The sequence below is a fragment of the Necator americanus genome, chromosome IV (assembly GCF_031761385.1).
Source record: "Necator americanus strain Aroian chromosome IV, whole genome shotgun sequence".
Lineage (NCBI taxonomy): Eukaryota > Metazoa > Nematoda > Chromadorea > Rhabditida > Ancylostomatidae > Necator > Necator americanus.
Window position 1 is genome coordinate 16,914,911 of NC_087374.1, and position 19,403 is coordinate 16,934,313.

At 42.1% G+C, this 19,403-nt stretch overlaps 2 protein-coding genes across 3 annotated transcripts; one reads left to right on the plus strand and one right to left on the minus strand.

The window, feature by feature from the left end:
* Positions 1-1,426: 1,426 nt before the first annotated feature.
* On the plus strand, positions 1,427-19,271 carry RB195_001595 (uncharacterized protein; the record flags this gene model as incomplete). Of its 2 annotated transcripts, XM_064198460.1 has the most annotated exons (13): positions 1,427-1,444; positions 1,544-1,634; positions 9,335-9,457; positions 10,324-10,494; positions 13,243-13,408; positions 14,084-14,198; positions 14,305-14,410; positions 15,006-15,108; positions 15,173-15,252; positions 16,479-16,615; positions 17,832-17,914; positions 18,017-18,211; positions 19,154-19,271. In XM_064198460.1, the coding sequence occupies 13 exons, from the start codon at positions 1,427-1,429 to the stop codon at positions 19,269-19,271; spliced, it is 1,506 nt and encodes a 501-aa protein (XP_064054341.1). The 2 variants fall into 2 exon arrangements, with proteins under 2 accessions (XP_064054341.1, XP_013298242.2); XM_013442788.2 differs by lacking the exons at positions 18,017-18,211; positions 19,154-19,271 and having other exon boundaries at positions 17,832-17,945.
* RB195_001596 (uncharacterized protein) lies at positions 19,078-19,395 on the minus strand (the record flags this gene model as incomplete). Its single annotated transcript, XM_064198461.1, has 1 exon — positions 19,078-19,395. The coding sequence occupies one exon, from the start codon at positions 19,393-19,395 to the stop codon at positions 19,078-19,080; it is 318 nt and encodes a 105-aa protein (XP_064054342.1).
* Between the last annotated feature and the right edge of the window lie 8 nt (positions 19,396-19,403).

Genomic DNA, 19,403 nt, shown 5'->3' on the forward strand with positions numbered 1-19,403 from the left:
GCTCTGTTGGATTCATTAAAGAGATAACCAGATAATTTCACTTGTGATATGAAGTAATTGCGCTACAGTAGGTGTTATGGAAAAAAGTGTTTGTGGCCTTCCCGTAGACTGCAGAAGAAATAATTAATAGCGCTTAGGTTTGTTTCTCTCTATTAGAAGAATTTCCCCTAATTTGGACTCTAAAAACTTTAAAAAATCCAGAAATTTCCAAACATAAATGGAATGCCCTAGCAAGCACAAGAACTTTGTAGAATGCTCTCGTAGCTTTTTATATGTGAGTATATAAGGGTGCGCGTGTTTATTCGTTTGATAAGTTAATTATCGATAATTTGTTTGGTTTATTTTTTTGCTTTTATTTATTTGCATAACAAGAGAAGTGAACAACAAATTCACGTCGCTTCGGACACTCGCAAAAAAATTACAGAGCTTGGCTGAAACTCGGCGGGCCATCCGTTGTATTCGCCGGAATTTGCGTTTTCTGTCTACCACTTCTTGCCGAACGGTATTACCTGTAAGGAACCGGAAGCATGTTTTATCAGAATCGAAAATCTCTAAGCGGCTGTCGACAATTTTTTTTTTGCGTCCAGTCTCCAGAATTCTCGTCAGAAGACATGAATGATAGACCTAACAGATGAGCGGAGGGTTATAGAGCGCAGTCCACCGCAACCAGATTGTTGAATCTTAGTTGTCTTCAATGAAGTTAAGAAAAAAATTTGAGAAGTTTTTGGCGCACTTTTTCTCGAACGACCTGATACAAACACACTAGAAACTCTGGAAAAGAAACATGTGAATCGACCAATCACTTTGGAAGTTTCTAGAAAAGCAACGCTTCCCTCGTCAAGTGTTGTACAAAAATTGTTGTCGATCATGAAAAATGAACTGCGAATTTTCAAAAGCCGCTGCTGTGTTAGTGTTTGCTTGATTCATATTCCTTCCTGTTTTCATTCTGCCCTCGTACTTTATGTTTCTTTTTTCAAATGCTGCGATCCATGCTGATATCGGAACCCAGTTTCCTTCTTCAGCAGTGCGAGCGACTCAAATTCATACAAATTTCAGTAAGGTTATGGAAGTGAGCCATTGCTGAACTCATCCAAACGTGCCGATCGCGAACATTTAGAAAACGTGACCATGTGAAAACGAAAAATAATTGTGTCAACGTAATGTGTTTGAATGCAGAGAATGTAAATTCTGTGACGAAATCTAAACAGTTCTGTCTCTCCACGCCAAGTGCAGGCTTTCTTCCTCCACACTTTGATGCAAAGAAATTTATTGCGAACACATCTTAGATAGGTGTTGCTTCCAAGACTTGACTGCTTTTTTTTCAAAGAGTTGCTCGTCGCGAAATGTCCTCACTGCTTCATACTAGCGTATAAAATTTTAGTAAGTCTTCCTCCGATTGCGTGGATCGTAGACGGCAATTGTCACCATGGTTCGAGTGAATGCGGTTAGTTATTCTTGTTGAGCTACTTTCTTCAGGATAATACCGCAGTTGCTTACATAACGATGCCAAACTCGCATAACTAGGTAGAAGTTAAATGTTTAGGCTGATGCAATCACCACTGAGAATCTGAGACCACAATCAGCTCCTGTAATAGGGCGATTCGTGTACATTTTAGCGTTTGCTGCAGTTATGGGTGAGTATGTACTTTCAACCTAGTAATTTATCCATTTGGTCGCATGGCAAATATGACTGGTGCATCTGTGCAAAATTACAAATTGGACCACTCTTCACTAGGAGGTAAGGCATGTCGTACTGGAGCTTTGCTCGTCAAATTTTTTTCGTAAGGCGATTGCTTTCACTTATTTTATTTCGCAACTCTGATTAAACTATGACTTTTATATACTTTCAAAATCGAAGCGAAGCCCAAAATGTTATTGTTCTTTGTCGCATTTAGTTGAACCGTAATCAGGATAGTTGAAAATTTTGCTGCAAATTTGGTTTACTCTCCTATCTCGAGGCCCATGATTATTCCACTATCTCCTTCCGTTGTCTACAGAAAACCTTCAGACAAGTTGAACACAGAGGTGGAGCAGAACTATTAATTAGCTAGTCAGAGCACTTCCGGCCTTTAGAATAAAGCAGTACGGAAGCCTCTCCCCGTCTGCGGGGTGCAGGTCAGAATTCGCATAAATCGAAAAAAGGAGCGAGTTGACCAGCTCTGAAGACCCACTATGTCCTATGTCTTGCGTTTCTTTTCGGAAAAGTCGAAACTCTTGATTTTTGAGAGGCTATAAAGGTGTTTTTCTATTCTAAAACAAAGTGGCTCGATTCAATCATGGTCTCTAATTTTCACATGTGTGTTCATCTCCGCACTGTTCACAAGTTAGTAAATGTAACCATAGAGGTTCTGTCAATCACCTTGTCATTTTGTTCTGAACAGACTGGATAGTGTTTCGTGTAACATAAGCGACCTTATCCACGAATACAAACCCACTATTTGAAGCCAGCGTATCAGGATTTTGACGTAGTGTGGAACTCACAGCAAAAACGTAGAGTTCGGATAGCACATTGCGGAACCAAATATGGTTCCGCAGATCTTTTTCTAATCGTCGTTAAAAAAAACTGCGTAGGAACCGCTTTAGTTCCTACAAAGTACGTTAGAACGCGCTTCTATGTTCACGCTTCTGTCCCCTCAGCAGCATATTTCTTTATTTTCCTAGTAGAAATAGGCTGGTAAGGAGGTATCATTGATCTTCGACGGCTCGCACTTGGATGCGACGCGTGCACCAGGATGGGCCGTTGCAGGCTGAAGTCGTCGTAAGGAAGGACGCCTTCCACGCAGTCTTTTCTGCGATGATTAGGGAAAGATGAGTGGGACCACGCTCGATTCTGCAATCTACTGCTCGAAATCTACCTTTCCCTACTGGTTCCACACCACGTGTTGTACTTCCGAATTATGCACATCCCATTTTTTTTTGTCTGAAATCGTCCGAAATGAACCAGTGTACTGTTCTTTTAGCGTGTACTTCTGCAGTTGGATTTTTTCTTGTTTCCGAATCTGCCTCAGAGGTCTAAGTGAGTTCCTTAGCTTAACCCAATCTAATTAGCTTATTGACTTTTCTGAATACGTTAACGCGTTATTACCCGAAATGTCGCAAAAACTGCAACCCGAGAAAACCATTTCTTGAGGTTAGAGGCATCACCCCACGAATCAGGGGTGGTACGGATTTAAGGTGGACAGTTGCTGTACAGGGTCGTAGATTGTGGAGAAGAGGGTGATTCCGTTCATTTCTTCCTGATCGCCGTAAGAAAACCCCGGAAGATGCGGCGCGTGCACAAGGCTGGCGCGCTCCAATCGAACTCGCTGTAGAAAATAGCTCTCCGGAAAGCTAGAATCCGCATCTTCCGAGCCGTTTTTTTACGAAAATTAGGAAGAGATGGACGAAACCACCCTCCTCCTCATACGACCCTGTATAGGCATAACCGCACCATCCCAGATTCGCGGGTTGATGCCTTTAAAGTGTTGTAACGGTGGACTCTCGGATTATCTCGTATTGTGCTGCTTTCTGCATAGACAAAGCTGGACTTCAGGGAATGCCAGAAATTCTTCCCGAACTAGCCATTTTTCTTTGTAAGACCATTGTGTGTGGACTTGTTATTGAGCAGATCAAAAATAAGTGTCTATTTCTGCCTGAGTTGGGCATTGCGTTGGACACTAGCGGTCATCATTATGACGAAAATGGAGAATATGTCTGCGTATCAGGATTTTCTACTCTAACCATGGACTCTTTAACTAACTTGCATGGCTTTTTTTGGCCAAATATTTGATTCGTTTGAAGAAGTGATCAGCCTACCTCACAAATGACCACTTAAGGGATTGTTTTAGAAGTTTCTTAATCTGTCCATTGACAGCGTTGTTCATTTCCTCCTTCTTTTCACCTTCTTCTTTGAGTTTTCTCGGGCTAAGTTATGGGATTTGATGTTTTGGACCGTAGGCGCCAGTCACTGTGATTATTTGCTTGTACTGCTATTTGTTCTGTTAGGTTTGACACCAACAGGTGATCGAAATGGTTTCAGAGCTTGTGAGATGCTGCAGATGGTTAGGCAGCCAGGAATCACGCGACAGGTTTCAATCGAAATTAGTGAGGGTTGTGGATCTTAGATATAGTCGGATCAAAGCAACATGAATTTCCGTGCAGTTGCGTCAGCGGCTCGAAGTTGAGCGTAACGGTCAGGATCGCGGACAGGACAGGGACCCTTACTAACACCATTCATCGCTTCAGTTCACGATGGCCCCACATCGTGCAGTTTCGACCCCACTACAAGTCCGGAATACCGCATTCGTGTATTCTCACGTACATCTAAACCTTTGCTCGGTCTATCACTTCTCGAAAGTGCTGTACAAGCGAGTGCCACGATAGCAGTAGTATTTACTCGCCAATAATAGAATTTGTTGAGGAACACACTCCTATTTTACTAGGACCATATAAGCGATCGTTTGTCTTATGTTCACAGCTTACTCTCTTCCCGAAAAACGTCTCGTTTGTGTTGAAAAGATGATTTGACCTGAGACCTGAGTTGCTTTCCGTTTTCTGTGAATTAGTGTGGATTAGTGAAGTAAGCAATTTGTTGTTTTTACTAACCTGGAAGGCGTAGTTATCGTACATTCAGATAGAAATGAATGATGTAAATATGCGAATGGAGAGTTAGGATCAATTTCGGCGTGGATGGACTTCCAACTGTTCCACTTTATGGGAAGTATGCGTTATCTTCTTCCGCTCAACGCAACTACAAAGTTCGGTTCCGTGGCTGATGACTAAGAGTTTCTGTTTGAAGCAGCCAAGCAGATCTTTTTGTTGATGCACGTGCGTGCACCCAGCAACCCCCTGTGTCGACGCGCATAAATAGTCTGGCAAGCAGTGAAGGGCGGTATTCGCTAGATCCACGTTAATCTGCTCATTTTATGACTGCACATAATATATCTGAGTTACTGAACTTAGTAGTCGGATGTTAACGTCCACATACTTACAATTACCTATTTGCTTACCAACAAATGTCTAATAAGGGGGTTTGACTCAACGTGCATTTTTTGGCATGGACCCAAAACGCTAGGTCTAGAGGAAAGCCGCTAACTGGTTAGTTCTTTTATTTTACTACAAAGATGGTGGGTATCTGTGCCGGAGCTCCGGACAAGTTCAACAGCAAGATGATGCGGTCAGAAGAAAAACATTCGAAGAAAACGTGGTCAAATTCATATGCAGCCAGGAGCACTCATTCCTTTTGGAAACAGATATGGAGAGAGCGGGAACATACCTTCAAAATCCGCGGCGTCTCTCCGCTGATTTTGAGGTTCCCATACTAGATTAGGACAGTGGATATGGATTTCCAGTTCTCAGTGCGACCAGCACAACGAACATAGTCTCCAAGTATGAATCATATTTACTTGGATGGATCCAGAACTCAGTTCAGAATTTCGTTTTGGGAGAAACGTTCAAGCACATTGGGTTGCAGATAGAAGACAAACAAACATCTGAATAGCCCTCCCCGTGGTTGACCATCTGCGCATCCAAACCGGTCGTCCATCACATGCCACTTCCAAGAAAACAACTTTGACAGTGGTGCACCTCTCTGATACCTTTTCGAGAATTCTCGGGGTTTGGAACAGAGAGAACTCTTCTTGTTGACCTAGCTAATTTTACACGTAGCTTATTTTTCAGTCCTTTCGAAGCGAAACAGAAACTTTCACAGGAGTCAATGCCGTTTATTTTTATTATAGTTTTAATCTGGTGCAAAGGTGGATAAGGACTCTGTTAATTAAACACCTTGACTCAACTGCCTGCGGGTGAAGTCTTAGGCTGCAAAAAGTCCCAAGAGATTGGCACGTGCAGCAACTGCCAGTATAATGTGCTAATCGTCACCACAGTTATTACCATTGACTTTCTTCAATATGGATATAATTGTTTGCACGTTTTTTCTCCTTAGTTTTTATTCAGAAATACTTATTATACTTACGGTTGATAATTGAGGTTTTCTTTTTATGTATAAGGTGAGCGAAAATGATAGGGGACACACAAACATTTTGATATCCAGCTTAGAGCCGCTGCATTTTCCTGTGCTTTTGTTGTTGTTATTGTGGTAATTTGTTAATATAGAATAGAAGGAAATGTTCCAAGAAAATCCCTGTTGTCCAGAAAATCAAGAGGAAGGAACTGTTCGAAAGATCCAGAGGCCTACTCATACTCTGATCCTCTCCAGAAATGGGAATTCGTTTACAGTTGGAGAAGTGGTAATCAAGCTGAATAATCATATCTACGCTGTTTTTAACGCCCTTATGACTGCGAGTCGCCCTGTTTCTGTCATGGCATGCGCTGGGATACTCGCAGATGGTAAAACTTAGGTGTGGCTGGTTCCTCAAGGAATAAGAATAAGCTGTTAGAACTATTCTGACTATATGAAAAGCAAATTGCTACCTTGGACTGATGTTCACTTTAAAAATTGCCTTTGGACCTGACAGCAGGATAGGAACCTTCGCTCACAAGACAAGAGTGTTGCAAGGTCAATTTCCTCGACTTCGTCAGCTTCAACGAGTGACCGACCAATTCTCCCAGTCTGAATCCGACCGACTACATTTGCTGACATTAGCAGCAATAGTCTGCTCGACACCTCACCACTGTGCGTGGATTCATTGAAGACGAGCTCTTAGTTGCCACACTCGATGCCTTTCCGAATAAGTTCATTCTCAAGTTCGGTCGGAGCCGAATGTGTACAACTGCGTGGGCGTTCTCTCTCCCTCACAGAGATACAGACAGACACATATATGTGCAGTACATATAGTTGGGTCAAAACGACATGAAACACGTTGACCGTTGCGCAAGCGGCCGCGCTCGGAAGCGGTGCGGTGGAGATAACGGTTGGAATCGAGGTGGGACCATGGCGAACAGCAGAGGTGTGTGGCGGTAGCGTGGACACGATCCCAACCTCTACGCTCTACCGCTCCGCGTTGAGCGCAGCCGCTTGCGCAAATGTCCGTGTTTCATGTCGTTTTGACTCGACTATACATCCGAACAAACATGAGTTCCCACTCATACATACGCACAAAGATCCCTTGTCCTTTTCACGCTGCCTTAATGCCAAGTGCAGAGACCTGCGCCAGTTGGACAAATTCGTTATTGATTGCACTTATAATGTCGTAATATTCTACTCATGGACAGACCGAACGCGTAGAGTTTGTTTGGCTAACTTCAGCAAATTCGCAGTAGCGTTATAGTTGGAGAATACGGGCATCACTCGTTGCCATGTGCTCGAGCCGCTAGCTCTCAGCGTGGCTTAGACTTGCGGTTACGACAGCGACTATCACCGCTGATGTCTGGGACCAATTAAAAGTTCAAAATGGAAATTGCACCTCAGATATTTACTGTAGAGGCTGTGAGGGCAGAAACTTGCGTGAAAAACAGTTGAACCTAGTATGAAAAGCAAGTTGTATAAACAAACGAGGCCGAGATTCTTATGAGGAATCGTTTACTTTTTCTCACAAAATATTAACGGACATCAAACAGCTTTCACTTCCATCGCTTTTGCATCCATAGTAAAAAGTATCCATATAGCTGCTTTTTAGATCTATAAAATTTCTATGGATAGTTTTGGGATGGAACGTGCGGAGAAATGAGATGGTGAAGTTCGCATTCAATACTCTTTTTTCGCTCGAAGTCAGAACTGTCCCTAACTCTGAACTTCTGGGGAACTTCTTAATTGCTATAAATTCCCAAAGTTCTTGAAACGAACTGAGGACTTTGAGAAGGACTTTGGATTGGAAATATGAGTATAGCCTTGAGAGCCTCGAGAGCAATAGACTCATGCAAAGCGCTTTTTTGTTTGTTCTTGTTTTTTTTTCGTGAAAATTTTACTTCTGCATGCTCAATTTCTAGTTCATTACTACTGTGTTGTTTTTTTACGCCTATGCTAAGATTGTTCTGAGGATACGTTGAAATTCTGTTGATCATCCTTCGTTCTGACATCAATTGTGTTTCTGGCTCCGTACTATTTAATTCTTTAATTCTCCACGGGATTACCATAGTAGCTTGAATGCACGTCAGTCTCAACTGTTCTCGATAGAAGTGCAAAAAACAGGTACACTAATTCCTGGAAATCTCAGATATCATGAAAATGAAATAAAGGCTATGGGACTTTTCACAGAATCCACATCGACGAAAGCTACGGACAAATTTAACGCGATTATTCGAAAAAGAAAAGAGGAGGAGAGTAGGATTTTGAATGCTACTGGTCAATTACGGATACGTTGACGCACCGTTATGAGAATAGTTAATGAATAGAGAAAAAGGACAATTTAAGAAAACAGCTAAGATACAAAAAGGAAAAGTGGGGAATACGACTAAGACTCTAGCAATCAACGGTGATTTGCTCGATGAAAAAGAAAACCTATGAGAATTGAAGGGTCAACTCATGAACAGTGAACAAGGAGGACTTCGAACATTTTAGTTTCCCTCGAAAATCACTTAGAAACTCACCACGATTATAAATAATCAGTGGAAGATTAGTGGGGCGAGGTAGGGTTGACAACAGCAAATCATTTATTAGATTGTGGTTCTCATAACGGGACGAGCGGTTTAAGAAAAAAAACAACTAAACAGAAATGCAAAGTACACCAGGTCAACTACAAGCACCGTTAAAATTAAGATAGATAGATGAATAATTTCGGACGTAAGCCTCAGTTGTCCCTAGTCCGACAACTGAGTTAGTTTTCGATGAGTTGAGGGAGGCCCAATATTGTTCACGCTCTTTATTTCGACCAAGTTTCGGCGTCATCGCCTTCAGCAGAGCCTGAAAAGTTAGAACACTTACAACGTATCCTCTCAAATGCCTTATCCAGAACAAGTTGGTATCCCATAAAAGAACGAAAGCATTATGTACAGCGTGACAATATATTAATATGAAGAGGAATGATCAAAGTCCCCTGGATGGTACTGATACTACGGTGAAGATATTCAACGGTCATTAAAAAAATCCCACCCGAGAGGAAAAATGCACAAGTCTCTGCGCTTACTTCAGCACTAGATTCGCCATGGTCTTGGCGGACCACGGCAGAATTGCTCTGCTAGTGATCTGTGATGAGCTAGTACTGAAAATATTCATTCCCTAATTAGTTAGTACAAGGCTGCTTCGATCTGTGTACAGGTTTGTTGTTGCGTTATCTGAGTGTTTTTTTGCACAGCTGCTTGAGTACTAAGTCAGTACTGCGACCATATCCGCTTTTATGAACGGTCATTTGGTCAGCCGAACAATGCGAGAACATTTATGGTGATGTTTTTAACGAAACTAGAATGTTTTTTTTTTCGAGAAAGATATCAAAAACTTACTGGAAAAATTAGTATTTAGGAGGATTTCTTTTCGGATATAACACTGGAGTGATTTCCGCAGTTATGTTATTTCTGCCACGAAATCAACACATGGCGCCTCTCAATGCAGTATATTATCAAGTGATAACCAGTATGACTAGTGGTAAGTTATACTAAGTGGCCTTTTATTTAAATTGTGGTCATTTCACTCTGAGTGCAACGAGGACGGTACTAGGTGCGGTCGCGACTGCGAGGCAGATTACCCGAAACCATTCCGTGGCCAACCAATCCCTCTTCCCCTGTAGGGTTGATATATCGGTACCAGACTTGTCTAGGAGGATTAAAACTTAATTCAATGCACAGACCGGTCAAACTCGTCCATAAACCTCAAACATTTCTTAAGCGAAATCAAATGCGTAAGAGCATCCCCGTACGTAACGCCGTGCAATTCATCCGTTATCCTTTATGTCCTTCTATTTGAAGGTACATTTTTTGAAACTTATTTTTCCATGATACTCAGGCTATCACCGCAGAACCACGGTTCACTTCATGAAATTTCTCCCGCTATTTGAAGTGCTTTAAGCAGTGGTACAATAAGCCTCAAGAAGTGTTTAACTTTCAAGGAATAAGCGATTACCCTATCTGCCGTTCCCAAAAAATATGATATTTAATTATTCCGTGATTTTTAACCTGAATAGAACTAATTTCGCGACGTTTTACAGCGACAGCTTTACTTGAAAAAAAAAGCTGGTTTTTTTGTGATGAACAGCAGTGAAGTTAGCAGTAACAACGAATGTACGCACTTTGAATCACTCAATTGCCAACAACAATACCTGCATTGCCTTCGCGCGCATTCGAAGCAAATCGAGGCAAATCCTCGGGAAGAGAGCATACGCGGCGGTTAGAAAAATGCGCGCATTGCTGCGGATGCGGATGCATTGCGGTGGCGAGGGCGAGCTCAAATAGTGACGCCTGTCTCTGTGTTTGAACACTTTTCGATTAGTAACAACGTAATCGCAGTATTTTCAGCCCTAGCCATCGTTGGAGCACTTCTTTCAGCGAAAGGATCAGATTATTTTGGCCGAAAAAAGGTTATAGTCGCTGCAAGTTGTTTGTTTATCGTTGGAGCGTTGATGTCTGCATTATCCTGGGCGAAAATCACACTTGTAATAGCCCAAGGTACTCTTGGTCTTGCCATTGGTGAGTTATTTGTTTACTGATTCATTTCTTTATCTAGCCTTTTAATAAAAAGAAGAGGTGAAACACACAGTTTACGAAAGTCGGAAAAGATAACGTATTTTGAGTGGTGATGTTGTCAAACCAGGGCTTTTGTCTATACATTCAGTTTTCTGTTTTTAGCTATATTCCAGCTGTGTATTTAAATTTTTTTCTTCTCGAAAGAAACTTCTAATTGTACATCCATGGTTTTTTTTGCTTTAGTTCTTCACTCCTTGTGGATACACTTCTTTTCTGGGAATAATCTTGTGATAAACTTCAACGAGATTGGCAGCAGCAAAATCTCCGAGATTTTCCACGAAAGATGGCACTCGACGTTCTTTTGCTAGTTTTTGTGATGGCTTAGTCAGTCGTTTGCAAAAAGGCTGCGTATCCTTGTAAAATTGTTTCTATTCGGCATTCAACTCCCTAGCGAAGTGTTAGCGACCGTCTCCTAAAGTCAAGCGGAGAAGATTTTGAAGTCAAGGTAACGATACTGGAACATGAATCTAGTGCACAACGCTCTAAAAGCGCTTTTGACCCATTCCAAGAGACCAAGGACGAATCGCAGAGGACCATCTCTGCGTTACCTGGAAACGTGCCCCGTAGTTGAGACTAACAGTGTGATTGTGCTAGCCACCTCACCACAAGCGCTGGCTGGAAACTTCTCCGATCCTAAGGTACGATCTACGCTTCCCATCTGTAACTGGATCCAGAAGTAAGCTTAGAACTTTCTTTGTTGGGTGGATAGCGCGTTTGATCGAATAAATCACGTTCGATTTGACCGTTTTAAGCTCTGAAGAGGTGAAGTCACCGAAAAACCAGAAACGATAGCAACCTCGTGTCGGGCTGAACTTAAGGAGACAAATAGGGAACTAGTAATCATATTAAAGTAAAACTGAAGCAATATAATGAACGATGTGCAGAGTAAATACAGACGATTAAAAGTGAATTTACAGCGTTTTGAAAGTGATCTTAGCGATGAACTCTAATTATGAGCGAGTGCAAGACTACTGCTGATTTTGTTAAACATGGAGATAAACATTTTTGGAGCAAAAAAAAAGAACCTAGGAAAGCAACTAAGTACATATGCATCTCGTAAAGTATGCGCTGTGAAGCGGTGTAATTACCTGTTCTTAGTGGCTCTCTGTTTTTTTTTTTTTTTTTTTGAAAGTTTTTTTGAAGTAAGGTTGGGAACTTCAATAAATTCCGCAGCCTTTTCTTAACTAAACTTCCTGAGACCGAAATTAAATGTAAGAAAGTAAGACGGGATTCTGGTAGGAAAAGTCTTTTTTCTTTATATTTTAAACTGGACAAGTTTTTGTAAAGTATATGCTGGGTTGTTGGACCTTGTTCGAAGATCACAGATTTTGAGGCGCAGTCTTTCGAAAACTCCTAATTTTTGCGCTTCTCCTCGTTGCTCGACTACGGTAGTGCGATTATGATTCCGGCGCCATCTTTGATACCGCAACAAGGAAAATCTTTCACTGCAAATTTTTATCCCTGTAATTGTCCTAGCCTTTTCCGGAGCAAATTGAGAAAAATCTAGACATAGGAGTGAGATTTTGCTATTCTTTTCAGATAGGCTCCAAAAAAGCTAGAAAAGATAGGAATTTTGCACAAATATGAACGAAATCTGTCTCTGCAGCAAAATGTACTGTACTGCATTAAATTTACCATAAACATCATTGCTCAGCAATACGTGCACCCACTTCGCATTGCTTTTATCCCTATGTCCAGTTGTAGCTATCTTTTTTCGCGTAGCAATGACGTCCTTTTTTGAGTGAAAACATTGAAAGTCATTGTTACTGTATTAGAATTGCGCTCGTTTAAAGGCAGCGTACCGTATTTCGTTACCGTACCAAATTTTTGATGTTTAGACCTACCGTGGATGATAGAGAGTTTGCGGGTTAGATTACGACTGTGGCGTGGCCCCACTCAATTCCCCTCGATCGTCCTGAAAAACGGCGTGCGCAACCGCCTTAGCTCCTACGAGATATGCTAGAACGTGCCACTCTCGTTTCCTTAACGTTCTAGCCATTGGTTTTACGTGAATGGGCTTGCCGAGGAGGCCTCACTGATTTTTGACCGATGGCTCGTGGGCACGGCTTGTGTGCAAAGGTGGCCCGTTCTAACGTACCCCTTTGGAACAAACGCTGTTTCCCACGCAGTTTTTGAAGACGACAATCAGGAACTGGGAGTTCAGGCGAGGTGTCAAAACACGCAGAAACTGCGACTGAAAGATGGGTCTTTTGCGACCTCTTGGTAAAAATTGAGGGGATTATGATGAGCGGAGCCAGGTTTGAGTACCGTATATTAGGGCTACTGTTGCCAGCCCGCTCATTGACCCAGCTAAGTCAAATGTGCTGCTGAATACGATTAAATGTAATAAATATATATATACAGTAAAATAAATGAATATAATTAATTTATCCCACATTTCTGATCTGATGGAGATTATTAATTTATTGGAACTCCCAAAATATGTACCACTATTACGGTCAGGGTAAGTAGAAGTTCTCGTTCATCTGCAGCATCGCCAAAGCAGTTAAATACATGGATTGAAGTGAGTGAAACGTTAATCTCTGCTAAAACGTCAAAATTATGTCCATACACAAGGTCTAATTTTAAAATAAATCAAGGAAGTTTATATTGGCTTGCTCCATTCGCAGTGCTTATGTTCTCAAATGTCTAGGAGTAAGAATTACTGTGAGTAAGAATACCCGGTTGCAGGTTTGGCGTCAATGATAGTTCCAGTCTACATTGGCGAGGCATCACCGTCGAATATTCGCGGTCGTCTGGTGACTGGTTTTCAGCTAATGATCACAATAGGCCTCGTGGTGGCCAATATAATTGGAGGCGGATTCAGTTACGTTGATCCTGTAAATGTTGGATGGAGGTTTGTTACTGATCTTGAAAATTTCCGCATACGCTGAATTTACTTCACTGATTTTTTATTCCTCCGATAGAAAGCAAATAGAGAATGAAATTTGTTGTATCGCATTTATTCTCCACCAGATCTCGGGTGGTTGACCTTGCACTACTGTAACTCGTTCTTTTGTATTGTTGGTTCTCGCAGTTCCATCGCTGATCACAACACGGTCCAACTGGAACTTTGCCTCAAGGTGCCGGACATCGCAGAGGCTAACAAAAACACCTGAAGAGGGCATTTTTGAAAATTCAATCTTCATCGTGGGGAGCCCATCAAAGCGACAGGTGGACTGGTCTGTCCCACTTGCTCCAACGTGCAATAGGCGTAAAACTTCGACTCACTCGGCGAAAATCATGGACTTACATTGCTTAAAAAAATTAAAATTAACTAACTTTAGTCAAATTTTTGTGCCATTTCCCAAATCAATTAATGCCAAAGACAAAACTCGGCGGTTACTGAAACGACAAAACATTTAAAAATTGCCCTGCTCCGCTTATTTCCGCTCATATTCCACAGCTTTCGCTGTTTTTTTCGTAGTTGTAGAGCAGGTGTTGGAATAAAACTAATAGTGCTAGAGGAAATGTTAGTAGAAGAAGAAAAGATAGAAAATAAGCTGAGGAACTCATGTCTTCTATCATTCAGGCTAATGTTCGGATGCGCCGTTGTACCAGCTCTCGCTCAATTGATCTGTTTCACGTTTCTTCCAGAAAGTCCGCGATGGCTCTATGACCACAATATGAAGGAAGAGACTGAGGCGGTAAGGCGTTGTAGGTTATCATGTTCCAGCACGGTGAGAACGGTTGAACTTATTTCTTTCTCTTCCACACGTCTGTAGCAAATTAATGGAGTAAATAATGTTGAAGGTGCTGCTGAAAGTATACTGCGGTGACAAAGAATGGGTGAAATATGAAATGGCTGTAATCAAAAAGGGAACTGAAATGGAGAAACTCACTCAAAGCGGCGGCTCTGGTGTGTTGGATTCCTTTGCAGCACTTCTCAACTTTTTCCCGGAATATCAACAAACAAACATTCATAAATCTAATAAACTAAATAAGCTGGGGTAATTCTAACAAATGAGCTGGTTTTTTGGGCTCAAAAGGAAACATTTTCAGACATATTTTGTGGAAAATACCAGAGTTTTTTGGATAATTGCTAGTTCTCTGAAATTTAGGCAAAAGATTTGAACGATGAACTTATTTGTGAGCATCTTTTACGTGCTAGTTGGGACTTGCACTATCCTTTTCTTCGGATCCTACGCTTTTGACCAATGTACCCAGAAACAGTTATTATAATGAAACGAAACTGTGACAAATGATTGACAGGAAAGAAGCAGATGAACAGAGTCGTCATGACTGCACTGATCAGCCCGTCTAACTTTTCCCAGATGATAGTTCGAATAGTGAGATTTTCGTGCGCAAATTGAACAATGGTGCAACGAAATTTCATGAAAAAAGCTTGCGCAGTGCATTAGACAATCGTTAACTAAAGAACACACTACGAGATGAAGTTCCACGCAGCTGTATCAGCAATATGTCGTCGGTCTTTCATTTCCAAGGGTTTTTAGGTGTTTTGCTCCGCGTGTTGCGCACACCTCACGTCCGTAAAGCGCTCATAATAGGAAGTCTCCTTCAAGCGTTCCAACAACTTTCTGGGATCAACACGATCATGTAAGATAAAGCTGTACTTTTGATCTTATGACGCCTAAGATTTTGTAGAATTAGAATTTTCCAGGTATTACACTGGTCATATAATCCGAAGTTCAGGTGTAAAAGATGACCACACAACAATTTGGATTTCTGTCGGCACAGCAGGTAATTTGTTGCCGCATTAGGGGCTATGCGTGACGCCAAAGTTTTTTCTTTGCTTCGCCGCAACGCATGCTCTTTCTCTACTGAACACGCGATTTTCCGCCTCTCTTCTAATGTGTCCCAATCCAGGTCGTCGTTGAAATCCGTCAATGATTTTCTGCTCCGATTATATTAAGTTGGCTAATTGATTTTTTTCTAAATATTTGGAAGTTGACTTTGAAAGCTGGAACATCTCTTTTTTGTGGCGGCTTAAGTGAAGTCTAGCTAACTTTTCTAGAAGCATCCTAATTCCGGTGCTCCGAAGCGGTAGGCTTCTCTTTTACCGACTTACTTTGCAAAAACCATTCGCGCGTCATCATCGACGACGATTCCTTGAAGTCTCATTGAGCGGTTATCGAGCGCCACAACCTACGTTATGGGTTCACAGCTCGGCGTTGCTAGCATCATCGAAGTTCACCTACACGCTCTAGGCTATGGGGACGTTCTGTCTGGGTTGGTACCGGACGCGCTGACCGAGACCAACCGTTCATGCTGGCTCTGTCAGTCATTACTGCTTCGCCAGCGCCGTTCGCAGATGCTGCAGGATATCGTAAGGGGAGACGAGGGCTTCTGTGATAACGAGCCAATGTGCCTCCTGATTTTCCACGAGAAGTTAGGCCGCGCGGCAGCCAAAACCGAATCAAAAGATGGTTCTCCTATGCTGCCTTCGGGAATCCTGTAATGCTGTCCGACATGCAGGCGATCGACGCCAAAGTCTACACGCTGCAGCTCTACGAGTTGGGTGCTGCAATCCGAGGGAAGCACGACCGAGTCGCCGTTTACCTCGTCCACGACAATAAATCGCGCTCATGCGCTTCCGCCACTCACCGCCAAATTGAGACCGTAGGTAGGGGAACTGTACCCCATGCACTCTATTCTCGAGAAGTCGTTATATCAGGCCACCATTTGATCCGGGCCTCCAAGCATTACCTCGACCAAAAACTGTTCAGTTCTCACAATGACCACAAATCCGCTATTAAATTGTTCTTTGAGTCTCAGCCCTCCAGCTTCTCGTCCCCAGAAATGGAACGTTCTTAGAAAGATGAAACACTGTAATAGACACTCATATTGAATTCGCCACCAATGCATGATTGAAAAACTATGAAATTGTAAAGGGTATGTGTGTAGCAATAAAATTAAGTAGCCCATCCAATAATTTCATTTCAGTTCCTTGTAACCTACAATTTCAGCGGTCAATTTTCTGGGAACCTTCATTCCGATGGCTCTTGTCGAACGTATGGGTCGTCGCATGTTGTTTATGATCTCTGTTAGCGGTGTTCTCGCTGCACTGCTAGCTATGGGAACCACGTTTGTGTTTATTAACAAGGTGATTTCACTCGTACAATTATTCTTTAGAAAAACATGTCTCCAAGTGTTCATAACGGGTGCAGTTAACCACGGAGGTACAAAATTCTGCCGGTTCCATAAAGCTCCCTTACCATATATTCGTGCCGCTACACTATACAGCCGGGTACTTCAATTGACCCGAATCCTAACTCTAGTGATTACGTTCGAAAACATTCTTATCCTTTCCAATTTCAATAAAAATTTAATTTTATCTTTGCTAAGGTAGTTGGGAGGTGACACTCAGCCGCACTCTTCTTGGATTGTTCTTCTCTGGCGTTTCCCGTAATTGTACGACACGCAAAAAAATTTCCATAGCGCACGAACATCCTTCTTAAGTGACAAATGGTTTTCCCATCTCAAAAACAAAAAAAAGCATTCAAAAAGTTTATTAATCGAGTGGCCACTACTAGAAGTGGATGGCTGAGTCAGTCGGGATCCTTGAACCTAAGCATCAGTCTTAGGGGATCCACGACATGTAGGTTAAATCTACTAGGAAAAAGGCATTACTGAGGTGGGACTACTTCTGCTTTTACTTTGCCAAACCTTCCAAACAGGCTTACCAGAAGTGAATGGCCAAGTAATATCAGTAGTACTTTGGTAGAAAAACGACCGAAAATGGATTTCATAGCAATCCGTGTTCACCTAGCATGCACGCAACAACATTTATTCGCACATTTTCGATTTGTATTCGCAAGTCGGTGGCCTTAAAGAAGGCTGTTGGGTTAGCCTTTACGAAGAGTGTTCACATTCGCCTGCTTCGTGACTTTACGGAGATTTTTAAAGTTGGCGCCAGATCGCTCCTTCCACGATCCGAAAATCCCAAGAGGGCACGGCTGAGTGGCGCTCCCAAACCACTTTTAAAAATACTAACTACCGTTTCGCCTGCAATAAGAGACGTAACATAGGATTAAACGAAGCGCAAGAGATATTACGGTCCCAAATAGAAGACGCTATGGTGCACGATTACGAATCAATATTGGGAGTAGATGTTTGACGCAGTTCTTGAACTTTCTCTGGTGTTTAAGTAGATCTACTTGTTACCCTAGCTGTCTCAGATTGTCTTCATGCGTTACATTTGTAGTATTCTACTCCGGTAGTATATTCGTTGTTTTATCCAAGTAATCTTGATCTTATTATTTTTAATATTATTATTACTGTCAATTTGTTTTTTGTGCAATTCACTTCCATAATTGCAGAATTCGGCAATAGCTCTCAAAGATCAATACTTCATCAATGAATCGTATTCGAATGATATTCAGAGACAGTGTAGGCAATACAGGTATCGATTGGTTGAAGTTTATGACTTGTAGCGCACTGTGCAGTTCAAATCCATCCAAAAGCAGGTCGTGATAAGAACAGTTTTCAAGTTTAGTTGTTTTAGAATCAAAAATGACAATCCTACGTGTTCAAAATATCAAAATCCTTATTCTGTTGTAGTCATAGGCGCCGGAAGTTCTGGTTCAACGGACTACCGCGACGCGTCCGATTGCGAGCACCGTCGGACGCATCGCGGTTGCCCGGGAGAACACAACTACGATCATGTCCTTTACCCTATCGCTACGGCGGCGGACGGAAAGTTAGTAGTCAGTTCATTCATTTTCTGTTTGTCAAATCTGGTGCAAGTAATCGAAAGTGATATGAGAAATGCGATTATTTTTTTAAAGAAAAAAGGTGAAAATTGCAGAAACTACACTTGCAGTTTTGTAGCTTACTTTATCGAAAATGTCGAACAGAAGTTTGGCAATTTTTTGAATCTTGTATTGTTTGCACTACTTCTGCATTATTTTGCTGCTCTTTTTCATGTTATGCGCTTTTTTTGAAGAAATTTATTTCCATTGGGTGTCAGTGAAAAGTAAGAAGACGTTAGGTGTAAAACGCTAAAAATCAAAGCGGATTTTTTGAGTGCAAAAGAAAAGAATAAGAAAAATGTGGTTATCGATCATAATGTGACAAGAAATTGTTAAAAGATCAAAGATTAAAGACAAGAAATCGTTTAGCGAAGTGGAAAGGTTATAATGCATATTTCTAGATGTTTCTGGCCACTGTAAGGAACTGTTCGTTTCCGTGAAGATCAGGATCACCAGACTAACACAAGCAAAAGTCGTATTGCATTGGACGGAACAGGACCGAGCACATATCGATCGCACATTAATGCAGTGATTGTCGAGGTTTATGTTGCTAGGAAATGATAGGCGGACCTGTGGTCGATGCTCAATCGACGCTGGATTCAATCCTAAACAACTACTCCTTTTCTGAATGAACCCCTTTCTGTCCACTGGAAGCGCGGCTTTAGCAAATGACACTCAGGTCATCCTTGTTCTCGAAAACCCACAGACTTTTAGGAGGTCTTCTGCCAAACAGTTCGCCGCACACGAACGACGTTAGTCGAATTTGGGAGGCAGGCGGAACTCTTACTTACTTAGATACTTAGATGGCCCGTCTTCACTCGACGTGCGGGCCCCAGCATCTCTTCCACTCATTTCGTTCCCTCGCCATTGTCATCCAAGATGTTCTCAAGCTTCGTGAGTGACGTTGACGAGGTCCTTGAGCCGTATCCAGCTGAGCTCTCAGCTGGTCCATCCGTGCAGCGAACATGTCACTCCATCTCGTTGGCGGTCTCCCTCGGGGGCGTTTAGCGTCCCTTGGGATCCACTCTAGCGTTCTTTTAGTCCATCTATCGTCGATTCTTCTCATGATGTGACCGGCCCATCTATGTTTTGCTTTCGATACATATTCCGCTGGGTCGCGAAGACGGGACATTCCTCTTA